Raw genomic sequence first — 26,265 nt, 5'->3', positions numbered from 1 at the left:
AGAATAAATACAAAGTCAATGGATAAAGGTGTCGTGTGGGTAGGCTCGACGATAGGAGACGTCCGTCTAGAGAAGAACCGGAACCACACGATTTCCTCCGCCACCGAACCCGAAGGATACTGGAGCAGCCAGGTCCCGAGTCCCTCAGGTGGCCACCGTCTCCGCGTGTCGGATCTGGTACTGCTGGCGAAGAGCAAAGACAGTCAAGTGTGGGTGTTTGTACACCCAGTAACAACAACGGTGGGAATTCCACCTCCACCTCTAACACACACTCGTGCAGCGTCTGTCTATTCACTTATCTGGCGGAAACCAGAGCGAAGCAGTCGCGGCCCACGCCGGTCCTCCGGGGAGACAGCTGCAACAATGTATCTACTGGAATCAATATCGGAATATTCAGGCTGAGAGTATTACCTCCATAGAAGAACGATATCTCGGCGAGGTGGTGGAGGTGTCATCCTGCTTTTATCCGGGGTGAAGTGCAGATGATCGGTGACAGCTGTCACAGTTGATGAGTGACAGCTGTCACCTCGGCTGTTCCTGTGAGGTGGCAGCGCCCTCTCGTGCCTGAAGCCCACACTTCAGGCAAGGCGCCCTCTGGTGGTGGGCCAGCAGTACCTCCTCTTCTGGTGGCCCACACAACAAACGGACCTTTTTATTTTTTTTTCAAAAACTATATGGATTTGAATCACGTGTGATTGCATCAGCCAAGCTTAAACCTTTGTGCGCATGCGTGAGTTTTTCCACGCCTGTCGGTTGCGTCATTCGCCTGTGGGCAGGCTTTGAGTGAGCACTGGTCCACCCCTCCCGTCGGATTTCGTTTGTCTGAGAACTTGCTGAGAGACTGCCGCTTTGCTCCATGAAATTTTTTTCAGAAACTGTTAGAGACAGGCAGTTGGAAACCATTCGATAGATTCAGTTGGATATCGGTGAAGATTCTGTCGGCGTCACGCGGATTATGGACTGTTAAAACCTTTTTAAAGATGGCCCACAGTGGCGGAGGGCGCGCGGCGCGCCGAGCGGCCATCGACAGGCTGGAACGACCAGATCATTTCTAAACCGAACGCTGTGTTGATCCGGGACATCATGTGACTACCACAGAAATGGCAACAGAGCTGGACATAGCACTTTTGCAGCACATTCCACTGTTACAGGAGATTTTGTAATGAAAGACATGCGGAGGATTTCGCGCATCGGCACGAAGCAGCTCAGGATGCGCAGCAAAAAAAAAAAAACACCTCTGTGCTGGAAACCATTCAGAAGATTCAGACGGCTTTCGATGGCTTTCAGTCGAGCGAGTATCCGAGAAATTGTGTAACAGCTGGACATGCCACAACATGTCCTGTGAGACTTCCAAGACGGAGGTGTTTTTTTGCTGCGCGTCCTGAGCTGAATAAGCTGAGCGTATTGTGTGGTTGTGTATTATGTTTAACTCTAATTGTTACTGAGGGTTATAATGATTTTTTTTACCTTACGTTGTCTGTGATAACATCTCATCTGTGCTATTAATGTTTTGAGTTGTATTGTTACTATTCTGAAGTGATTATTACATCGTTGGCCTGAGGAAAGCTTGTGTCTGTGCATCACTCACCCAATAATCCTCTTTTCAGGCCGTTTACATATGGAGGCACCGCTGGGATGGTAGCTGCAAGATTGGCATCCCAGAGCAGAGGAAGACATTTCGCATCAATCATCCCATAAAAAAAACAACCCAGGTGGCAGAGAGTGCAGCGACAACTGGAGTGAGCGCCTAGCCAAGGAAAGTGTCCACTAGGGAGCAACAAAACCCACTGTTACAGGCAACCATCATTCCATAGTACTGCTTATCACTCACCTGCCAAGATGGATCCAGAAGTGGAGAATCTGAAGTTTGAGATTAAAGTCACATCAAATCAAATCAATTTTATTTATATAGCACCAAATCACAACAAACAGTTGCCCCAAGGCACTTTATATTGTAAGGCAAAATCCATACAATAATTACAGAAAAACCCCAACGGTCAAAATGACCCCCTGTGAGCAAGCACTTGGCGACAGTGGGAAGGAAAAACTCCCTTTTAACAGGAAGAAACCTCCAGCAGAACCAGGCTCAGGGAGGGGCAGTCTTCTGCTGGGACTGGTTGGGGCTGAGGGGAGAGAATCAGGAAAAAGACATGCTGTGGAAGAGAACAGAGATCAATCACTAATGATTAAATGCAGAGTGGTGCATACAGAGCAAAAAGAGAAAGAAACACACAGTGCATCATGGGAACCCCCCAGCAGTCTAAGTCTATAGCAGCATAACTAAGGGATGGTTCAGGGTCACCTGATCCAGCCCTAACTATAAGCTTTAGCAAAAAGGAAAGTTTTAAGCCTAATCTTAAAAGTAGAGAGGGTGTCTGTCTCCCTGATCCGAATTGGGAGCTGGTTCCACAGGAGAGGAGCCTGAAAGCTGAAGGCTCTGCCTCCCATTCTACTCTTACAAACCCTAGGACCTGTATCCTCCCGTAGACCAAGAGATGAGTTATGGTCCAGTTAACCACGCAACTTATGGTTGGCCACAATTCTATCTGCCAGGTGGACCAGCGCAGGACTACCGTGCTGCTGGTGGCCCAAGGTCCATGACAGGGATGGCCCAGTTTCAGCAGGGGTTTGCCTCACAGAGGTATCCCCACCACGTCCTCGACCAAGATGTTTTGTGTGCCAACAGCAAAGGGAAGAATACTGCATGCATTGCTACAGATGTGGAAGTAGTGAACACGTCCGTGCAGGTTGCAGAGGAAACAGAGGGATGTCCAGTGGTGTCAGAGAGAGACCTTTAAACGAGGAGCGGTCTCCCCCGAGGGACAGGGAGTGACCAGAGCAGCCAACGTGTCCCACAAATGCACTAACTGCAGAAAGGAAGAGGAACATCAGAAGTTTCAACAGTGTTCGATGTGTAAAACAACACTTTACTGTTCCAAGAAATGTCAGGTTAGTCACTGGCCAGAACATAAAGAGGACTGTAAACCATTCACACACCCTGAGTGAGTCAAAAACACAAGAAAAGCATTCATGCAAGACTATGACTAACAAAAAAAGAAACATTCTGACAAAGAAACACACAACAGTCACTGAACTGGTGGGAAAGAAATGTCTCCTCAACTGCTACCTGCAAGGGGAGTGGACCCAAGTACTCTGGGATACTGGCTCACAGGTTTCTGCAATCGATGAGGTCTGGAAAGCTAACCATTTTCCTGACACCAAGCTGAGAGACATTGCCGAGATAATCAATACAGATGATTCCTTGCAGATTGAGGTAGCTAATGGTACAGAGATGCCATATGTAGGGTGGGTAGAAGTGACCTTTAGATTAGCAGTAGATACCGAGGAGTTTCATGTCCCCATGCTAGTCATGAAAGGCAGCCAACAGCCCCACCCAATTATTGGCTTCAATGTCATTGAACATGTTGTTATTAACAGTGACAAAACTCAGACAAATGATGAAGAGGGAGAGAAACTAATAAAAACAGTTAAGATGGCCTTCCCCAACTTAAAGAAAAAGACAGTTAAGGCATTCATTCAAGCAGTGAGTGTTGAGCGAACAAGTGAATATCTTGTGAGAACAGCCTGTAAGAAAATAAATATAGAGCCATAGTGCTGTACAGGTGAAATGTAGAATACATGCCCAGCCTTTCAGAGAAGACACTACGTTAGTTTTTGAACCAGATGAAGACCCCCAGTGGCCAGAGGGACTTCAGTTTTGTGACACACTTGTTCAGGTGAATAAAGGGGCACAACCAAACATAATTCTTAGTGTGCAAAATCCCACTGACCAGGACATTATGTTAACAGGAAGAGTGGCTATTGGTACAGCTCAGTCAGTCACATCTGTGTGTCCACTCAGGTTTGTTAAGGAAACACACTCACCTGTTGATGTAAACACCATTCAGGCCCAACACACCAAAGATCAGAAAGTGAGTGCAGAGCCCTGGGACCCCCCTATTGATCTCAGTCATTTAAATGAGAACCAGAGGCAGGTTGTTCGGGAGATGTTGCGTGAGGAGTCAGATTCATTCTCTCACTCAGATGATGACATAGGTTGTACTGAGAAGCTCCAGTTGAGCATTTCATTGAAAGATCCTGAGCCTGTAGTACAAACCTATATGTCAGTCCCTAAGCCCTTATATGAAGAAATGAAGGACTACTTGGTAGATCTGATAGCACTGGGGTGGACAGAGAAATCCCATTCATCCTATGCTTCACCCATTGTTTGTGTCAGGAAGAAATGTGGCTCTCTACGTCTGTGCATAGACTATCATGAGTTAAACCGTAAAACTCACCCAGACAGACAGCCAATCCCCAGAGTCCAGGATATTATGGATGGCCTTGGAGGAAATACCATGTTCTCACTGTTAGACCAGGGAAAGGCCTACCATCAGGGGTTTATGGCAAAAGATAGCAAGCATCTGACAGTGTTCGTAACACCCTGGGGCCTGTACGAATGGGCCAGGATCCCCTTCGGGCTCATGAATGCCCCAGCGGCTTTTCAGCGCTGCATGGAAGAGTGTTTAGAGGGCATCCGAGACAAAATCTGTGTCCCATATTTAGATGATACCCTTGTGTACAGCAAAACATTTGAAAACCATGTGGATGATGTAAGACAAGTATTGCAGAGACTGAGGCAGTATGGAATCAAACTGAAACCAAGTAAATGTGAATTATTCCAAACAGAAATTCGCTACCTTGGGAGAATAGTATTAGCAGAGAGAAACAAAACTGATCCTGCTGACACCGCTGCCATCAAAGTGCTGAAAGACAGAAAACCAAAAACAGTTGGTGAGTTAAGACAGATCATGGGACTGTTGAGTTATTATCGCCAGTACGTAAAAGACTTTTCTCGCATTGCTAGCCCCTTGTATGAGCTAGCTAAAAGACCTGCCCTCAGAGAAAATCCACAGCCCCGGGGAAGGAGGTCGCACAAAGAGGGAAGCGCCAAAGTGAGTCCATCCCACACACCAATTGAATGGAAAGATTCACATCAGCAAATTCTAGAGCAACTGATAGACTGTCTTATGCAACCGCCTGTCCTTGCCTTTCCAGACTTTTCCCAGCCATTTGTCCTTCATACAGATGCCTCTAACAAGGGGCTGGGAGCCGTGCTGTATCAGAGACAAAACGGGAAGTTACATGTCATTGCATATGGATCCCGGACACTGTCAGCATCAGAAAGAAACTATCACCTCCATTCGGGTAAATTGGAGTTCCTCGCTCTTAAATGGGTGATTACCAAAAGATCAAATCAAATCAAATCAATTTTATTTATATAGCTCCAAATCACAACAAACAGTTGCCCCAAGGCGCTTTATATTGTAAGGCAAAAGCCATACAATAATTACAGAAAAACCCCAACGGTCAAAACGACCCCCTGTGAGCAAGCACTTGGCCACAGTGGGAAGGAAAAACTCCCTTTTAACAGGAAGAAACCTCCAGCAGAACCAGGCTCAGGGAGGGGCAGTCTTCTGCTGAGACTGGTTGCTGCTGAGGGAGAGAATCAGGAAAAAGACATGCTGTGGAGGGGAGCAGAGATCAATCACTAATGATTAAATGCAGAGTGGTGCTTACAGAGCAAAAAGAGAAAGAAACACACAGTGCATCATGGGAACCCCCCAGCAGTCTAAGTCTATAGCAGCATAACTAAGGGATGGTTCAGGGTCACCTGATCCAGCCCTAAGTATAAGCTTTAGCAAAAAGGAAAGTTTTAAGCCTAATCTTAAAAGTAAAGAGGGTGTCTGTCTCCCTGATCCGAATTGGGAGCTGGTTCCACAGGAGAGGAGCCTGAAAGCTGACGGCTCTGCCTCCCATTCTACTCTTACAAACCCTAGGAACTACAAGTAAGCCTGCAGTCTGAGAGCGAAGCGCTCTATTGGGGTGATATGGTACTATGAGGTCCATAAGATAAGCTGGGACCTGATTATTCAAAACCTTATAAATAAGAAGAAGAATTTTAAATTCTATTCTAGAATTAACAGGAAGCCAATGAAGAGAGGCCAATATGGGTGAGATATGCTCTCTCCTTCTAGTCCCCGTCAGCACTCTAGCTGCAGCATTTTGAATTAACTGAAGGCTTTTCAGGGAACTTTTAGGACAACCTGATAATAATGAATTACAATAGTCCAGCCTAGAAGAAATAAATGCATGAATTAGTTTTTCAGCATCACTCTGAGACAAGACCTTTCTAATTTTAGAGATATTGCGCAAATGCAAAAAAGCAGTCCTACATACAGTTTTATCTGAGTTTAAAAGCAGGAAATTAGAGGTCATCCATGTCTTTATGTCTGTAAGACAACAGTTTAGCTAATTGGTGTGTGTGTGAAAGATTCCATGATTATTTGTATTATGCTCCCTTCTTTACAGTTTTCAGTGACAACAACCCCTTAACTTATGTTTTGTCCACTGCCAAGTTGAACACCACAGGAAGTAGGTGGGTGGCAGAGCTAGTAGATTTCAACTTTACCATTAAATACCGCCCGGGAAAAGAGAACATTGATGCTGATAGTTTGTCTAGGATGCCATTAGATGTTGAAAAACTGATGAATGAGTGCACAGAGGAGATCTCTTATGATGCAGTGGGAACAACTGCTCAGGCAGTAGAGACACAGACAGAGTCAAATGCTTCATGGTCAATGGCAATCTCTGCTACCACTTTACTTGACGCTCAAGATACCTCAGTTGTCTCATTAATGCCAGCACAGATACAACAGGATCAGAAAGATGACTCCCACATTGGGCCAGTTTTACAATGCAAAATGTCTGGAGTGAGGCCCTTACGCCAAGAACTGAGAAAACTCAATGCACAGAGCCGTTGTCTCCTACAGGAGTGGGATAAACTAGAGGTAGATGGAAATGGAGTCCTATGAAGAAAGACAGCCCACAGAAAACAACTAGTACTACCCGAAAAACACAAAATCACAGCACTACAGGAGCTACATAACCAGATGGGGCACCAAGGCACTGACAGGACAATATCATTGATCAGAGACCGTTTCTTCTGGCCACACATGCAGCGAGAAATAGAGCAGTATGTAATGAGTTGTACTTGTCTGAAACAAAAAAAACCTAGCCGTGAGACAAGGGCCCCTCTGAAAAGCATTATCACCACCCAACCCTTTGAACTTGTGTCAGTAGACTTTCTCCACCTTGATAAGTGCAAGGGCAGTTATGAATATATACTGGTGATTGTAGATCATTTTACATGCTTCGCACAGGCATACCCTACCACATCAAAGTCCGGAAGAACAGTCGCTGACAAAATATTTAATGACTATGCCCTGCAATTTGGATTTCAGGCACGTATTCACCATGATCAGGGAGGTGAGTTTGAGAATCAGCTCTTCTCACAACTGAGCAAATACTGTAGTGTCACAGGATTAAGAACAACCCCCTACCATCCTCAGGGGAATGGCCAGGTAGAACGTTTTAACCGCACTTTAATACAGATGCTCAAGGCTCTCACAGACAAAGACAAAATGAACTGGAAAGACTCTTTGAATAAGCTCATGTTTGCTTATAACTGCACACGTACAGAGGTAACTGGCTTTTCCCCATTCTTCTTATTGTATGGCCGCTCTCCAAGACTACCCATTGACATGTTGTTTAACTTGTTCACTGAAGCAGACAATTGTATTCAGCATGAATATGTCGATAAGTGGAAGCAAGGAATGCAAGAAGCATATGCTATTGCAAGAGAAAATGCACAAAAATCTGCTCAGAGAAACAAGAGGATATATGATGGTAAGGTGAGGAGCTCTGTGCTGTACCCCGGTGACCGTGTTTTAATTCGCAACCTGACCCCCTGGGGTGGACCTGGGAAACTGAGGAATCACTGGGAAGACACCATCCATACTGTAGTTCGACAAGTGGGAAAGGATGTCCCCATTTATGAACTCAGACCTGAACAAGGGAAAGGAAAGCTGAGGGTTCTGCATCGAAATCTCATTTTACCTTGTGATCACCTACCTCTGGAAGTCAACGTGCATCAATCTGTGAAGCAAAAAAAGAAAACTGCAGTAACTGATAAAGTCAGTGAGGATTCAGAGGAAGAGGATGATGATGACGATTACTGTTTAATGCCACCTCAAATCATCACTCAACCATCCAAACTAGGAAGAGAAAGTCCATTGATGGCAGAAGATGTGACTGCACCAGACCAAAATGAACCTGTACCAGAACAACTCCAGACAGAGAACAGTGATGATGACCTACCAGAAACTCAGGACATCTATGATGACAACATACCTGTTGCTGAGGAGGAGACATCACTGCCTTCAGTGCATGACACACCACATCAAAGGCCTCAGAGACTATGCAGGCCACCAAAGATCTTCAGATACGACAAACTTGGAACTCCATCCTGCTACAGTCTTGCTGCACTGCCCTCCTATATAAGGCCTCAAGTATGGACACAACCAGTGCAGCCTTACTCCAACCAACACCTTTACCTGCATGGGATGTGAACCAAAAGACTTCTTTCTGCCCTTACTGAGACAAAACAGAATGTAACAAAAGAGTTCTAGACTGTAAGAAGTGGTTTGAATATTTTTGAATGTATTTTGAATGTAATTTCAACAGTATTACCTGTAGTTGTAGTTGCGAGAGGGAGACAGCAGGGGGAGTGGAATGCTGTGAGCTACCTTACGGTGCACTTGACACGCTCCTCGGTCATTATTACATCGTTGGCCTGAGGAAACCTTGTGTCTGTGCATCACTCACCCAATAATCCTCTTTTCAGGTATGTATCCCTCATAATAAGAGTTGTTATTTGCTTGAGTGTTAGTCAAACGTGTAGACAGACTAAGGAGAGTATCTATGTCACAGTATGTCTGCACATTGTGAAGTAATTAAGCTAATTACCTGACGATGATCAAAGGAGCAGCCACGTGAGCTAACCCATGGCGATGCTAGCTGCACTCTGCTGCTGTCTCTACGGTGGTTCATAACCACAGGAAAAGTTACCGTTGTGTGTAATGTTGGCTTATCGTGTACGTTCTTAAATGCTGGACTACTGAATGTGCTGTTAGAGCATAATTTAAAGTTAGAGTATACAATTGAATAAGCTGAGCGTATTGTGTGGTTGTGTATTATGTTTAACTCTAATTGTTACTGAGGGTTATAATGATTTATTTACCTTGCGTTGTCTGTGATAACATCTCATCTGTGCTATTAATGTTTTGAGTTGTATTGATACTATTCTGAAGTGATTATTACATCGTTGGCCTGAGGAAAGCTTGTGTCTGTGCATCACTCACCCAGTAATCCTCTTTTCAGGCCGTTTACATTAGTACTTAGGGCGAATACTGCCATGAACACTACTGGCCAGTAGATGGCAGTAGAGGCATTGAAAACAAAATTCCAGATAATCCCTGTCTACTACATTAAAAATGCGTTGAATTTAACAAACGCAAATACAGTAACAACGTCTATAAACCCAGAGAACATATTCACGAGAGTTTTAGGCACTAGAGTTTAATGCTGTTGTCCGTGGAGCCTGAACAGAGTGTCTGAAATGCAATTGTCCTGTCGTGAACGTACTGAGATTACATCATCCTACCCATAATGCACTGCTGGGCACAGCATGTGCTCACAAAACCTTAAAAATTAGCACATTACTTTAAAACTAAAACATATGTCTGATATTTTCACTTTATTAAACTTCAGACATGACAGTAATTTTAAATACCTTGTCCAAAATTAGTTTGGTTAAAATTTGAACCATAAGTTAAAAATGTATGCCTCTGGATGACTTAGGTGATATTGCCAGCATATCGGTATGGCATTAAAGAAAATGATTTTTTTTTTTTTTGGACATTTCTCCTTTGTCTACAGAGGATAAAGACACTTTTCATAGAAGCAGCTCTCTTCTGTTAGCAGAGGGTATAACTCTCCATTTGTTACACAACTTTTAACAGGTAGGTGCTGAACTGATTTTAAATTTTAAAAATGCTTGTCGCTGTTCAGCTTTGTTTACTTTGTTTATCGGTGTAAAAGTTATCGGACAAAAATTAATGGGAAGATAATTGGTCTGATAATGGTTTTTAAAGTTATCTAAAAAGATAATCCGATAATGAAAACATTATCTTCTATCTGTTATCGGATTATCGGAAGTGTGCCCACCATTGGCATGCGTGACCTTTTTCATGCCTGTCGATTGCGTCATTTCCTGGTAAGCAGCCTTTGTGTGAGGTGTGTGTTGTGCGCTCGGCGGATTTTCATTTCAAGGACAAAGACGGAACGACTGGAGCAGCGCCGCATCACATTTTGCCAGAAACTGGGCGACAGCCAGGTGGAAACCATTCGGATGATTCAGACGGCTTTCTGTGACGATGCTTTGGGCATCACACAGATTAAGGTGCGGTACAACCGGTTTAAAGACGGCCGCACAACGGTGGAGAGCGCGCCGCGCTCCGGTCGGCCATCAACATGCTGAAATGACCAGATCATTTCCAAAGTGAATGCTGTGGTGATGCGGGACCGTCGTGTGACTATCCGAGAAATTGCGGAAGAGGTGGACATCAGCACGTTTTCGGTACATTCCACTGTGACAGAAGATTTGGTCATGAAAAGAGTGGTGGTGAAATTCATGCTGCTGCTGACGGCGGTGCAAAAGCGCCTCTGTGTTGGAAGTCTCACAGGACATGCTGTGACATGCCCACCTCTTCCACAATTTCTCAGATAGTCACACGACTGAAAAGTCACCGAAAGCCTTCTGAATCATCCGAATGGTTTCCACCTGACTGTCCCCAGTTTCTGGCAAAATTTGATGTGGCGCTGCTCCAGTCGTTCCTTCTTTTTCCTTGAAATGAAAATCCGCCGAGCGCACAGCACACGTCCCACACAAAGGCTGCTTACCAGAAAATGATGCAATCGACAGGCGTGAAAAAGTTCACGCATGCGCACAAAGGTTCAAGGTTTGCTCATGCAAGCACACATGATTCAAATCCATCAGGTTTTTGCAAAAAATAAAAAGGTCTGATACTTTTCTAACAGACCTCGTAGGTCATAAATGATGCAAAGATTCTATCATGAGTTGAAATGGTGTGTGAGTCTAGAATGTTTTTAGAACCTTGGACCTCAACCGTTTTTAGAAGAGCTCAATCCTTTCATTTCCTGCTAATTATGTAATTTTTTTTAATGTTAATTTACTGTCTTAATGTATTCATAAATTGTTTAGGTTCTTGTCATCATATATGCACTATTATTATTGCTATTACTATAACCATTACGATTATATTTATTATTACTTCTATTTTGTCATTTGATTTTTAACCCTCTGGGGCCGACGCCGCCATATACGATGGCTAAGACCAAGTTTTACTAAATTATAAATAACTTTTTAATGATATGAGATGGAAACTTACTCTTTTTTGTTTTTTTTGCTGAAAAGTTAACTGCGCTGACCTTTGAGCCAGCCATCCACCATCTTTGTACTCCTCATAGAAGCTGTGTGATGACGTACGCAATGTGAGTGTCCAATCGGAATTGGTTCACCGTCACATGGTTTTCCAAAATCCAGTCATAGGGCAGAGCAGTCTCACATGGTATCCCAAAGATCATTTGTAGAATGATTGTGTTACTCTCTGGCATATGAATGCTGTTTGACGAGCCCCCTGGCTGCTGGCTCCATGCGTAAAAGCGCAGCGTTGCTCATATGAATGAAGGGGATCAGCGTATGAAGGCCTCATATAACCTCACGTGGTCCACCAAAGATTGTCACTGGGAGAAATAACTCACTACTTGGCCAGGAATTGTGGAATAAGCTTCTCTCGCTCTCATTCGTAAAGAATGGGGGGGGGGGGGGGTGAAGAGAGCCTCAGAGTCTGAGGAGAGCTTGTTTACAGTGCAGGAACACATTCCAAGAGAGAGTCAAACTCCATGGAAATAAAAAGTGTTGTGTGGGCCGCTGAAGAGGAGGTACTGCTGGCCCACCACCACCAGATGGCGCCCTGTTTGGAGTGCGGGCTCCAAGCACGAGAGGGCGTCGGAGCCGCTGGAGGTGACAGCTGTCATCACTCAACACCAGCTGTCACCCATCACCACCACTATAAAGACCGGACTGCAACTCCACCTCCTCGCCGAGAAATCGTCTACCATACAGTGGTGCTTGCCTTATCTGTGGGATTGGCGTTTGGTGTGATCAGCGACGGCTTCGCTTCACACCCCAACCAGATAAGTGGTTAGACAGGAGCTGCACGAGTGTGTGATTGGAGGTGGAGGTTCTCCCTCCGTAACTGAACACAGACTGTGGGATTACTGAGTGTGCGGACTCACACTCATCCAGAACTGTTTCTGTTTTCTGCCAGCAGTACCGGGTCTGACTGCTGAAGACAGAGGCCACCTGGGGCGCAGGGCTTGGCGGCTCCGGTGTTCTTCAGGTCCGTTGGTGGTGAGGCTTGTGTGGGTTCCGGCTTCTCTCTCACCGGACGTCTCCTATCTTCGAGCCTGCCACACGTCACCTTTTTGTTGGATTGATATAACACATATTTGTATCTGTCTGTATCACGTTGTGCACCTTCACAACATTAAATTGTTACTTTTTGGCTATTCCATTGTCCCTTCATTAACGCCCCCTGTTGTGGGTCCGTGTCACGACACTTCCCCAACAAAAAAGTTTGTGTTGTACGCCTTTGTGTAATAGCAGACAGAAATTGCTTTGAGATGTGGCATAAAGACAAACAAAACACATAGACCATTTTGTATATATTGTTCAAAATGTGCATTTGTGTTTATTGTTGGAACCTTTATTTTGTACATTCTTTTGTACAAGATCCCAAACTACTTTTATAAATTGTCAAAATAGTTGTTTATTATAGTTTGCTGTTTTGAATAAATGTGTGTGAAAATTATTTTCCGCTTCATTTTTTCCTTTCTTATTTCTGATTGTAAACCATTATTACACTTATAAAACACCACTATAGCATATATATTCTGAAACTACAGGTTGTCCTGAAAAAAGAGACATACTAGTGGATTATGGGATACAGGGTGAGCTTTTAACAGCAATAATAAAACATTTATGCCAGGTGAGTGAACTGTCCAAAAAAATGCCCCCGGACCCCAGAGGGTTAAATGGACCAGAATGGAAATAAGAGCTTTCACTCTCTAGTGTCATCCATATGTTTTTTAATGCATTTAAAATTATTTTATGTACTTACATTGGACTTACTAAATAAAATCACACAGGCAGGTTCAGGTTCCTTTATTGAGTGATTGCAGTGACACAAAGCATCCAACTTATTAAACATATGGGACCTGACACAGACGTGAACATGCTCAGAGCCACACCGGACCACCACCGGACAACCAGCTAAAATGGTGTAAAATTTGCTTCGGTGACTTGTTCATCTGCATAACAGCAGCTGGAATGAAGCTGTTCCTGTAGTGCTTTGTTCTGCACTTGGGGACTGTAAACCTCTGACCAGAGGGGAGAAGCTGGAATTGCCCATGTAGATTGTGTGACTGGTGGTTTATTATAGACTCAGTGATCCTCTGGAGCTGCCTGGTGTGCAGAAACTTAGGGCCAGGCTGTGGCTCCCCAGTTGGCTACCCCGACCACTTCACAGTCTCCATCAGTTTGTTTTTCTTCTTCACCGACAAAGCACCATGACACCAAAGAATAAGAACAGATTCAGACCCTGCTCGAGTCCGAGTTAAGGGAACTTCGCTTGTTGCGTCATCTTCCTGGGTGCACTGCCGGCTGCTGACTCCGGAGACTGTAGCCATGAATTAGCCATAGAAGAGCCTTGAGCAGGATGTGCAAGAGATATGGGGAGGTGGGGGCGGGAGTCGTTGTCATTCTGTCTTTTTTCATCTCTTTTTAGCCGCTGGTTCTCGAAATTTGTCACTCCTTCACATGTTGCAAGATGCCACTTCTTTCTGTCGCTGGCAATTTCTTCCCAGGTATCAGTGGGGATGCCAGTGGAGTTAAGAGACTGCTTAAGCTGGTCCTTAAAGTGTCTTTTAGGCCCACCTCGGGGGCGATCGACTTGGGCAAGCTCACCGAACAGGGTGACTCTAGGGAGACAAGTTTCTCCCTTTCTAGAGATGTGCCCAGCCCAGCGGAGGCGGTGACAGAGAATTGCAGACTCTGTACTTGGGAGTGATGCACGAGCCAGAACTTCATTATTCGTAACAAAATCTTCCCAGCTAATTCGAAGAATCTGCCGAAGTTTGGATTGCTGAAAGTGCTCCAGATGCTTGATGTCACAATGGTAGAGGGTCCATGTTTCACACGCATATAGAAGAATAGAAAGGATCACTGCCTCACCTTTGTTTTCGATTGTGAGGTCGCGATTTGAAAAGAAGTGCTGATAAAGTCATCCAAAGGCAGCATGCACAGCATTAATGCGGTTGTCCACTTCCTTGACACATGTAGCCGTTCTTGAGAGGACAATTCCGAGGTAAGGGAAGTCTTCCAAAGGTGCGATTCACTGGCCATCGATTGAAACCAAAGGGTCAATTGTGGAGCCACACGGGGATGGCTGGATAAGAATTTTGTCTTATCCATGTTGACATGCATTCCAAAGCACTTGTAGGCTGAGCTGTAGATATTAATGGTTTGTTGGAGATCTCCTAGCGATGTGCTGATCGTTACATTGTCATATGCATACTGCATCTCTCTAAGATGGAGGGTTGACATCTTCATGTGTGCCTTGAGGCAAGAGAGCTTGAACAAGCCTCCTCCATCATAGCGGCAGCAGATATCAATTGCACGAGCGTTAGGAGGGATGTCATGCAGCACAGCAGCCATGTACAGGGAGAAAAGTGTTGGGGCGAGAACACAGCCTTGCTTTAGGCCTCCAGTGACAGGGAAGGGTGAGGAAAGGTCTCCTTGGTGAACAACTCTTCCTTCCATGTTGTCATACAGCGCTCGAATGAGGTTGACGAAATGCAGGGGGCATCCGAATCGTGCAAGTACTTTCCACATGGCATGTCGCGGAACCATGTCGAAGGCCTCTTTCAAATCCCAGAAAGTCATTGCCAGAGGCCGCTGTTGTTCATGGCACTTTTCTTGAATTTGCCAAGCACAGAAAATCAAGTTGACGGTTCCATGGGAGGGTCGAAAGCCACACTGTGACTCAGGAAGCACACTTTCAGAAAGTTTGAGAAAGCGGTTGAGAAGGATGCGGGCGAAGATTTTCCCCGCAGTGCTCAGGAGAGATCTTCCATGGTAGTTACTACAAGAAGAATGATCTCCTTTCTTTAATATGGTGACAATATTCATGTTCTTGAAGTCTGGAGCAACTGTCTCCATCTCCCAAATGCGAAGAATCAGGTCCATCAAGTGAGTTTTCAAGAAGAGACCTCCCTTGTCGAAAAGTTCGAAGGGAATATTGTCAGGTCCGGGTGCCTTTCCAGATTTCATACAGTGCATCGCTTGAACGAGTTCCGTAAAATTTGGGGGAAGAGCTAGCTCATGACAGATAGGGTGTTGTGGCATATTATCCAGGAGCTCCTTGACTGTGCTCGAGTTCTGGTTGAGCAAGATGCGAAAATGTCTCATCCATCGGTCCAGGATTCCATTTGGTTCCGCCAGGAGAACACCATCTTCGTCTGCCAGAGCTCCCACAGATGTTCTCAGGGGGCCATAGAGCTCTTTAGTCACTGAGTAGAAACGTCGCACATCTCTTCCGTCTGCATAGCTTTGGATTCCGTGTGCTTTTCCTTGCCACCAATCATTCTTGATTTCACGGATGCGGCGTTGGCAGAAGAAAGAAGCGGCTCGAAGAGTTCGGGAGTTGCTCCAGGTCCTACGAGTAGTAAAAGCAATCCAAACTTTGCGCTTGGTTTCAATGAGCCTGGAGATCTTGGTGTCACTCTCATTGAACCAGTCTGGGGTTTTCCGCTTTACGAACCCAACAGTTTCAGTTGCTGCATCCAAAATGGTGCTTCGGAGTGCAAGCCATTGCTTGTCAGCAGACACTGAGGCTGCTCTTTCTGAATGTTCAACTCTTTTTCTAACAGAAGTTGCAAAAGGTTTGGCCACTGCAGGATCTTGGAGATTGTCACAGGCAAAGCGACGCTGTGGAATGCTGCAGGCAGGATGCTTAGGAGGTTTACGGATGGTGAACTTGTATTTTGAGATAAGGAGCCAGTGGTCCATCCAGCAATCGTCAGCGCCTGGCATAGAACGAGTAATGTGCACATTCTTCTTATCTTTCGCACACGTGAGTACATAGTTGAGGATATGCCATTTTTTACTTCTTGGATGGCGCCACGTTGTCTTCTGGCGTTGGGGGAGTCGAAACATTGAGTTTGTGATCACCAGTTCAAATTATGAGTAGAGTCCCAGCAAGAGGAGCCCATTTGAGTTACAGTTTCCGACTCCGTGGGGACCAAGCACGTAAGCCCAAATGTTCCGATCTCTTCCGACATGTGCATTGAAGTCCCCAAGCATGAACAACTTGTTGCTTGCAGCAACCGCTTGAATTATTTGAGCGAGATCATTGTAGAAAGCTTCTTTGGCGTTGTCTTCGGAGGGGAGTGTCGGCGCATAAACTGATATGAGAGTGAGATGCTTTTCATGAGTCAGAGGGAGGCGGAATGTCATAATTCACTCATTTACCGCCTTTGGCGTCAGTCGGTGCTTGTTAATGAGATAATTTTTTATGGCAAAGCCCACACCGTGGATGCGTGGCTCTGCGGCTGCCTTGCCGCTGCAGAACACTGTATAGTCAGCTTCTCTGATATGTCCCTCTCCTGCGAGTCACGTCTCACTTAGGGCTGCAATGCTAATATTATAAGTTCTTTGCAAACAAGGGCCGAGCGGCAATTAGGCCGACCAGAGTCTTGAACGTCCGTCATAGTGCGAATATTCCACGCACCAAGAATGAAAGATTTGTGAGGCCGGGATCCGTAAGAGTTCATAGGTTTAGGATTTGAGTTTGTTCGGCCGCATTTAGGGTCACCTGCCAGCCGCGGTTAGCTAGCCAGGCGAGGGTGCGATGGCCGATTTTTACACCACCTTTTCTAGGGGTGTCCCCATTCGGGGGGAGCTGCGGTGTATCCTAAACAGGCCAGCTCGGTCACAGGTACAGGGCTGAACTTCAGCGCCATTGCAGCACACTGAAGAGCGACCATCACATAACTGCCGCCAAAGTGCAGGCGCGAACTAAGGGCTTCCAGCCTGACCAGGCCTGCCCCCGTCACACGCGAGACTGTCGCCCTTGGACTTGGATGTAGAGGGAGGAGGTAGTTGAGGAAGATGAAGAAGTGGAGAAGAAGGCCAATCATTGAGAAGTTGTTTAAGGTGGGAAACGGGTCGCGAAGTCCGAGTCCCACGCACTTGGGCAGTATGCCTCCACTGTGTCTCACATAGGGTGGTAGTCCCCAGGTACAGTGGCTTGCAAAAGTATTCAGCACCTTGGTATTTCACGCATTTTAATTTGTTTATGGCATTTCAGATACAAAAAGTAAATCAGGCTTCTCAATATAAAAATTTCAAAAATTATCTTCCTTAGACTCAAACTGAAAGTAAATCTCTACAAGTTGATATAAATTAAGTAAAAATAAAGCCAAGATGATGGGTTGTATAGGTAATCAGCCCCTTTGGTATAATACCTGTAAATAATCAGTGTAATTGCCAGTTTTCTTCAGACAAGTCAGGGGATGGATACATGAACATTTCCAAATCACTGAATATGTCTTGTACTTTATTTACATTTGTTATGAAAAATACAAACAGTATGACACTCTATGGTAAATCTGTGTGGAGTAGACAGTTCTCAAAAAGTGAGTGACTGTGCAAGAAGGAGAAGAGTGAGGAAAGCCACCAAGACACCCAGACAACCCAGAAGAAGTTACAGGCTTCTGTGGCTGTGATTGGAGAAATTGTGCATGTTGTGTCCCCAGTTATACAGCTTCATGATGAAGTAGTACAGAGGAGGGTTTTCTTTCACCAAAACATCAAATCTAGGCTTACATATCAGATGTACCTTCTGACAAATTGTAGCTGAAGTTTCAGGTCTTCTTTTTAATAAAATCCTTGTAGGCCGCTGATGATCGCAGTAAGGCCCGATGGGCCCGCTCCCAGGTCCGTCGGCAGTGGAGAATGAGTGACAGGGCCTAGGGAACACGTGAAGTTAAGTCTGTGGAAGAGAAAAGATGGAGGCAGTCCTGTTACGAAGTCCACTGCGATGTGCGACCAAGGTTGCCAGTAGGTGGTCGGGTGGAGGTTTTACACATCATGCAGATCGCACACGCCCCAATGTATTCTGTTACGTCAGTGAGTAAGCGTGGCCATCAAAACCTTTCCCGGATGAGAGTAACCATATTTCTAATTCCCGGATGGCAGGCGAAGCGACTGTTATGAGCCCAACTAATGACCTCCCCCCGTAATGCATCTGGCACAAACAACCTTCCCGAAGGGCAACCCTGAGGAATGGGAATGTTGCGCGCTGTGGATCGGACCTTGGTCTCGATGTCCCAGGTCAGTGCGGAGAGGAAGCAGGATGTGGGCAAGATAGTTGCAGGTTCTGATGGTTCCTCTGACGGGTCCTCCCGTCAGGAGAGAGCATCTGGTTTGCCATTTTTAGACCCAGGCCGGGATGATAATACAAAATTGAAATGACTAAAGAAAATCGACCACAGAGCTTGCCTGGAATTGAGTCATTTACCTGTGGGGAGATATTCGAGATTCTTATGATTGGTCCACACTAGAAATGGTACTTGTGCCCCTTCTAACCAGTGGCAGCACTCCTCCAAGGCCACTTTGACCGCCAACAGTTCTCAGTCGCCGATGTGGTAGTTGCGTTCTGCCAGAGTTAATTTCCTTGACAAAAAGGCACAAAGATGTAACTTATTATCAACGGGATCAATCTGGGACCGTACAGCTCCAACCCCAACATCGGAAGTGTCCACTTCAACCACGAACTGTCGGGCAGGGTCAGGGAGGAGTAGGACGGGGGCCGATGTGAAGCATTTCTTTAGGACCCAAAATGCCTTGTCACACTCCGGTGACCAATAAAAGGTCTGGAGAGACGAGGTTGCGTTATGCAGAGGAGCTGCCACCGAATTGAAATTTCGAATGAACTTTCGGTAAAAGTTTGTTGTGTGGGCCGCCAGAAGAGGAGGTACTGCTGGCCCACCACCAGAGGGCGCCCTGTCTGGAGTGCGGGCTCCAGGCACCAGAGGCAGCCGCCTCACAGGAGCAGCCAGGGTGACAGCTGTCACGCATCACCTGCAACAGCTGTTACCAATCATCTGATCGGCAGGAGTATATCAGCAGGACGACGTCTCCACCTCTTTGCCGAGATATCGTTTCTACCTAGAAGGTAACGTATCTCAGCTGACGGATTGTATCCTTTTGGATTTTGTGCGTTGTTCTGGAGATTACTTTTCCAACGAGAGGTGGAGGTAGCTTTCCTACCGTTCGGATTCCTGGGTGCAAACGCGCCCTCCTTTAATTGTTCTTTGTTCCTCGCCAGCAGTACCAGGTCCGACACGCGGAGGCAGTGGCCACCTGGGAGTTCGGGACTTGGCGGCTCTAGTATTCCCGGGGTCTGGTGGCAGAGGAAACCGTGTGGTTCCGGTTCTACTTTGGAGAGGCGTCTCCTATCTTCGAGCCTGCCCACACGACACCTTTGTGAATTGACTTTTGTCCATTATTGTAATCTGTTGTATTTGTTGTGCACATTCACAACAGTAAAGTGTTGTTATTTGACCTATTCCATTGTCCGTTCATTTGCGCCCCCTGTTGTGGGTCCGTGTACTTACACTTTCCCAACAAAGTTGGCAAAGCCCAGGAACCTTTGGACCTCTCTACAGTCCTTTGGAGTTGCTCACTCTTGCACCGTGGCTACCTTCTCTGGGTCCATCTGGGTTGTCCTGGGGGAAATAACGAATCCTAAAAATGATATAGTAGATATATGAAATTCGCATTTCTGTGCTTTGACAAATAAACGGTTGCGTAATAACGTCTCAAGTACTAAACGCACATGTCTAGAGTGAGCATCTTCATCTGGCGAAAACATCAGGATGCCATATAAGTACACAAACACAAACTTATTCAGGAAATCTCATAAACATCATTGACCAGGTTTTGAAACACAGCTGATGCACTGGTTAAGCCGAAGGGCATCACTAAATACTCATAATGACCGGTGGGAGTATTGAAAGCTGTCTTCCATTCATCTCCTTGTCTGATCCACACTAAATGGTACGAATTGCGGAGGTCAAGTTTAGTGATGATTGTAACGGGCTCTAGTATCTCAAAAGCAGTAGCGATCAAGGGCAGGGGATAACGGTTCTTTACGGTAACGTCATTAAGTCCACGATAGTCAATACAGGGCCGAAGTGACTTATCTTTTTTTTCTACAAAGTAAAACCCTGCCCCTGTGGGAGAAGACCAAGGATGAATCAAACCAGCCTCTAAAGACTCTCGGATGTAATCATTCATGACGATGAGTTCAGGAGCAGTCAGAGAAAACAATTTTCCCTGTGGAGAACTGGCACCTGGAAGAAGATCAATAGCACAGTCATATGCTCAATGTAGAGGTAGTGATTCAGCCTTAGCTTTGCTAAAAACTTCAGCGAGATCGTGATAACACGGAGGAACCCCATTGAGATCAGGAGTAGGTGAACATGTGATTCCTGCGGACGTGAGTACACAGCGCCCTGCACAGACGGGACCCCAGGAAGTGATTTGTCCCTCGGACCAGTTTATCTGTGGACAGTGTTTCTTTAGCCAGGGATACCCCAAAATGACGGAGTGAATCATTCTATCAAATACGTGGAAACTTATAGTTTCAGAATGAGTATCGGCTATGATCAGTAGAACCGACTGGGTGCGTTGAGTAATGTGACCAAGCTCATGGCCATCGACAGCGTACATAACCAGCGGACGTGAGACATGGTACAGTTTAAGATGAGGGACCTGGCGAGAGAGGATTGCAGTAAATTACCGTCTGAACCAGAATCAATAAATACTGGTACGGAACAGGACGATTGATCAGAGATAAAGCTGGCCGTGATCACATTTTGGGGAGAAACTGAAGTAATGGAATTTTGACTCACCTGTCATACCGGTTGTGACCGTGCGGGGGCACCCTGGCTTGGCATTCGTTGACCACATGTCCAGCTTGTCCACAGTAGAAGCACAGGCCCTGATCTCTTCGGCGGTGCCACTCCTCAGTGGTCAGCCGGGTTCGACCCACCTGCATGGGTTCCTCTGCAGACGGTCAAGATGAACTGGAGCCGGAGGAGGTTGTCCCGGCGTGATGAGCGGGAGACATCTCCGAGCACTGGGTTGGGAGGTGCCCATCTCGTCGAAGCAGGCGGAGGTTGGCTAGCGCTATTAGCTTATCCAACTGTTCCGGAAGATCGACGGCGATCGACGGTGATCCTGAATCTGTGATGAAAGGCCTTGGAAGAATATATCATGGAGTGCCTCCGGGTTCCACTCGATTTTAGCCGCCAGGATGCGAAAGTCAATGGCGTAATCGGCGACACGTCTGCTTCCTTGACAAAGCCGCATCAAGGAACGGGCCGCCTCACGACCCGGTGAAGTGCACTGGAACACCTGGAAAAATGCAGTCTTGAAAGCCTGGAGAGTGTCACATGCTGGAGATTGCCTGCTCCACTCTGACAAAGCCCACGCCACTGCCTGGCCAGTTAGGTGAGTTATAATGAATGCTATCTTTGTCCTGTCGGACGGAAACATTGCTGACATTAACTCAAAATAAAGGTCACACTGAGTGAGGAAAGGCTTTGCGTCTCCGGATTCTCCAGAGGAATGCTCGGGTTGAGAAAGCTGGTTGCAGACAGTAGGCGCTGCTATAGGCACTGGCGGGGCAGCCCTCGGTCCCAGAAGTAGCTGGTTGGTGGAGGCCGAGGTGGATGAGGCCTGATGAGATAAAGTAGCAACTACCTGGTCAATCTGTGAGCTCACAGAGGTCATGAAGGCATCCTGCCTCTTGGCGAGGTTGATGATACCGGCACTTAATGCTGCAAGGCGATCCTCTTGTTCCGCTAGCTGGCGGCTATGGTGACGGACCGCCGACTGGAATGGGTTTGAGTCCATTGTTGGCCTGATTGTTCTATTGGATTTGTTGAACAGAGAGGCCTGGAGACAAATGTGGGACTCGACACAGTAGCTCTGGGTCAAACAGGCATTTACTGAATGAATCAGTGAGGTACGGTACACAGAGAGGCAGTCCAAAATAAGCAAACAGATCAGAATCATCAGGCAAATGGCGTGGTTGGTATAAACAGGTAGGTGGTCATAAACACAACATGGCAGCAGGACTTGAAAAACACAATGAATCAGAGCTAGAAGTGAAGGCACAAGGCGCAACGATCAGGTGAATACCAGTGCAACCAGTGAAGCCTAAATACACCTGTGGAAAGATCCAGAATAGGGTGTGGCCCAAACAGAGTGTAACACCACCCACCAAGCATCAACAGAGACAGACAAGAGAATTAGGGACAGATAAAGCCCAAGCAAGAAAAACCAAGCGAGAGAAGTCACAAAGACAGCACAAAAATGAAACCGAAGACCTAAACTAGACATGGTAGAAAACCTGACAGCACACAGTACATGACACAGTGGGTGGTTAAAAAGAAAACCTGCACTCTCTCTGCTTTTTCTGGAAAGAGCTGAAGACCTCTGCTCTAGAGGTTCTCTAGGGAACCTTACTGGCCATTTTGGAAGAAGACCCAGCTTCTGAGTTCTTACCTCAGGATCCTGACAAGCAGGACTGTCACTCTACAAGGACACGTTTCTCACTTATGACATCTTCAGTCATGATAATAGTTCATATAGCTTATAAATAATAGTTTTCAGTGACCAGCTTTTACATTACAAAAATAATAAAATATGTCAGAGATTATTTCATAAATATGTGCCAAAAATGGATTATAAATCTATCAATGAAAGCAGATGGAAAACATCACTCATAACACTGATAATAATTTATTACACTGTTTTATTTTGTCTCCATTTCTGAAAGTCAACATTCATGATTCATACAATTTGCAAATTTGAATTTGCTGTGATTTTTTTATTTGTCAAATGGATGCACCTGAATGCACACAGTGTCCACATAAATGACTCCATCAGCAGCACACACAGACGTAAAATTCCAAACTCAACTAAAATGCTTCTGTCATGAAAGAAAGGGCCTTTTTAGAGACTGTGAGGTACCCAGTCCCTGAAAATGTGGACAACACCTCAGCATTCGAGAGCACTCAATAGTAATTTGCTGAACAAGGGATTCTTTACGTTTGTTCAGGTATAAAAGGAAAGGGTTAACCACACAGGAAGGCAGTTCAGGGGAGCCAGCATGAGTACCACCGGCATGAGCATGAGGGGCAAGGTACTTCCAAACTCTCTTTTAACAGAACAAATTTTCTGCATTAGTTCACTGCAATAATTTTGCCATGTCTTTAAAATTATTACATTTCAATCTTTCAGATCATCTTCTATGAGGAGAGGAACTTCCAGGGGCGCTCCTACGAGTGCATGAGTGACTGCGCCGACATGTCCTCCTACCTGAGCAGGTGTCACTCCTGCAGGGTGGAGAGCGGCTGCTTCATGGTCTACGACCGCCCAAACTACATGGGCAACCAGTGGTTCATGAGGAGAGGCGAGTACCCTGACTACATGAACATGATGGGATGGAGTGGTGCTATCAGGTCTTGCAGGATGATTCCCATGGTAAGCACAAGACACCCTAAAAGAGAAATTCAAGCAGACACCAGCAGAAGACCACTGTTAATTCACGATGTGGGCTTGTTTCCTGCAACAGTACAGAGGCCAGTTCAGGATGAGGATCTATGAGAGGGAGAACTTTGGTGGCCAGATGTACGAGCTGATGGACGACTGCGACAACATGATGGACCGTTACCGCATGTCGGACTGCATGTCCTGCCACGTGATGGACGGCCACTGGCTGATGTACGAGCAGCCCCACTACAGAGGCAGGATGATGTACTTCAGACCTGGAGAGTACCGGAGCTTCAGGGACATGGGCTGGAGCGGCTCCAGGTTCATGAGCATGAGGCGCATCATGGACTCTTACTACTAAATTTTAGAAAAGTGGTTTTGGAATTCATGAAATACAAAAAATTAAAGCATTTCTTGTAGCATTTCTGTTGTGGTTTCCCGGGCTGTGGAACTTGTGACACTCCCTCTTTCTCTCAGCTGTGAAAACAAATTCTGTCAAACGTTTTGTTGTGTTGGAGCTGGTTGAGTGTGTGACAGTGACTGTATGCTGCCAGGGGACTGTTCATTTCTCAGTGCTGCTCTTGACACACCTCCCCCACACAACCAACAAACATGATTCACATCTCATCTCACTCCTGTTGGTGGGGGGAATCACCATGTTCTGCAAGCAGTGCTCAAGTATGATCATCACCAGTGTGGCTAGATACAGCTGATGGTTTCCAGCCCAAAACCTATTGAAAAACCACCGAAATGCACAAAACTACATCAATATTAAAATACTGGATATTTCATATAAACTCCTGACTACCAGGAGATATATTTATATATATGTCCTGGTAGTCAGGAGGATATATATATATATATATATATAAGACTGTAATCCCTGAATCTTTAATTCTTTAATCTTTAATGTGTCCCAAATAGTAAAAAAGAAACTCTGTAGGTATAAACGATACAATTTATTCAGTTTCACGTGAAGTTAGAAAGATCTGGGTTCTTGACAGACAGAGCTCACACCTGAGCTCGGTCAGAAAAAGACCCTGGACACAGATAACAGTATGTTTATAGACAATAATGTTTATAGACAGATGGAGACAATGAGTGGAGCTGGATTTCAAATGGCTCAAAGTAACTGAGAGGCGGTCCACCCATGCTGTGTACATAGCACATGATCAAAAAAGGTTGTGTCATGTTGGCCATGTCACTAACTGATCCAGAATGGAAAGATGTAAAAACAAGACCTTGGGTTGGTAACTATATATATATATATATATATATATATATATATATATATATATATATATATATATATATATATATATATATATATATATATATGGAAGAACATATTGACCCAGTGAATCTTGACCTTATATATTCTCCAGTTCCGATAATCCCATAATTATCGAAGATAATGTTTTCATTATCGGATTATCTTTTTAGATAACTTTAAAAACATTATCGAACTAATTATCTTGCGATAAATTTTTGTCCGATAATTTTTAGACCAATACGTGGTAAATAAAGCTGAACAGCTACAAATATTTATAAAACGTAAAATCAGTTGAGCACCTACGTGTTAAATGTTTCGTGGCTAATGTGTAGTTCTACCCTCTGCAAAACAGAGAAGAGCTGCTTTAACAAAAAAAATGCTCTATCCTCTGCAGACAAAGGAGAACTAGTTCCCTCAATCAATCAATCAATCAATCAATCAATCAATCAATCAATCAATCAATCAATCAAATCAAATCAATAATCATTTCTCTTAACCCCATACTGAAACACAAATATCACCCAAGTCATCCAGAGGCATACATTTTTAACTTATGGTTCAACTTTTAACCAAACTAATTTCGGACAAGTTATTTAAATTAATGTCATGTCTGAAATTTTATAAAGTGAAAATATCAGATATATGTTTTAGTTTTAAAGTAAAGCGCTATTTTTTTAAGGTTTTAGTGTGGATATATGCTGTGCCCAGCAGTGCATTATGGTAGGATAGGGCAATCTCAGTACAGTCACGACATGAGAAATGCATTTGAAACACTCTGATCAGGCTCTACGGACTGTTGTGTGTTGGGGGGGCGTGGCTGGCTGTGTTGGTGTTCTTTTCTTTTCTTTGCTCTCCAGGTGGCATGAGGGCTGATTTGTCTGTGGAGAAAGTGCTGGCTGAAGAGTCCTCACCCTTATCAGCGTCATGTGGAACACCTGTGGCAAGGGCTCACGTGCGGCCTTGAAGACTTGCAGCTGAAGCAGATAATTGGATGGCGTTCTGCATATAAGTCATGTGTGATTTGAGCAGAACTGCCGGGAACTCGACCTTGTGACGTTCGTTTGTGAGACGCTGAGGACCGCGCCTGGGTTTGACATATCGAGCCCGTGAAGCAGGGAAGGGTGAGGACACATGCTGTCAGCACACGCTAAAGGTAATTAAGTGATTAAGTAACTGTTGATAGTATCTTGGTGTTTTGTTACACAGTAAACTGAGATTGTGAAGAGAATTGTGCAGCTTGCTTCTCACTGCGGTGGCGTGCAGGATAAGTGATCCTCCACTTGTTGTGAGAGGCTGCTCATTTGTATAAAGTTAAAAA

At 45.3% G+C, this 26,265-nt stretch overlaps 1 protein-coding gene and 1 long non-coding RNA gene across 2 annotated transcripts; both read left to right on the top strand.

Moving 5' to 3' along the window:
• Positions 1-1,766: 1,766 nt before the first annotated feature.
• LOC117524630 lies at positions 1,767-21,320 on the top strand. The gene is made up of 3 exons (XR_004564812.1): positions 1,767-1,878; positions 13,040-13,045; positions 21,309-21,320. It is a non-coding gene; the product is annotated as an uncharacterized LOC117524630 (long non-coding RNA).
• A 1,971-nt stretch (positions 21,321-23,291) lies between these two features.
• Positions 23,292-24,099, top strand: LOC117524347 (gamma-crystallin M3-like). Its single transcript, XM_034186107.1, has 3 exons — positions 23,292-23,324; positions 23,414-23,665; positions 23,757-24,099. Exons 1-3 carry the CDS (start codon positions 23,292-23,294, stop codon positions 24,033-24,035), a joined length of 564 nt encoding a protein of 187 aa, XP_034041998.1. The 3' UTR covers positions 24,036-24,099.
• Positions 24,100-26,265: the final 2,166 nt, after the last annotated feature.

This window comes from Thalassophryne amazonica, chromosome 14, assembly GCF_902500255.1.
Source record: "Thalassophryne amazonica chromosome 14, fThaAma1.1, whole genome shotgun sequence".
In the NCBI taxonomy this organism is placed as follows: Eukaryota; Metazoa; Chordata; class Actinopteri; order Batrachoidiformes; family Batrachoididae; genus Thalassophryne; species Thalassophryne amazonica.
The sequence above is the reverse complement of the archived record's forward strand: the minus strand, read 5'-3'. Positions and strand labels throughout refer to the sequence as shown.

Bases quoted from the DNA above. Each gene is read 5' to 3' on its own strand.
- LOC117524347 (XM_034186107.1), top strand. From the start codon at position 23,292: ATGAGTACCACCGGCATGAGCATGAGGGGCAAG. The intron at 23,325-23,413 runs GTACTTCCAAAC...TATTACATTTCA, and splicing joins GCATGAGCATGAGGGGCAAG to ATCTTTCAGATCATCTTCTA. The intron at 23,666-23,756 runs GTAAGCACAAGA...TTCCTGCAACAG, and splicing joins CTTGCAGGATGATTCCCATG to TACAGAGGCCAGTTCAGGAT.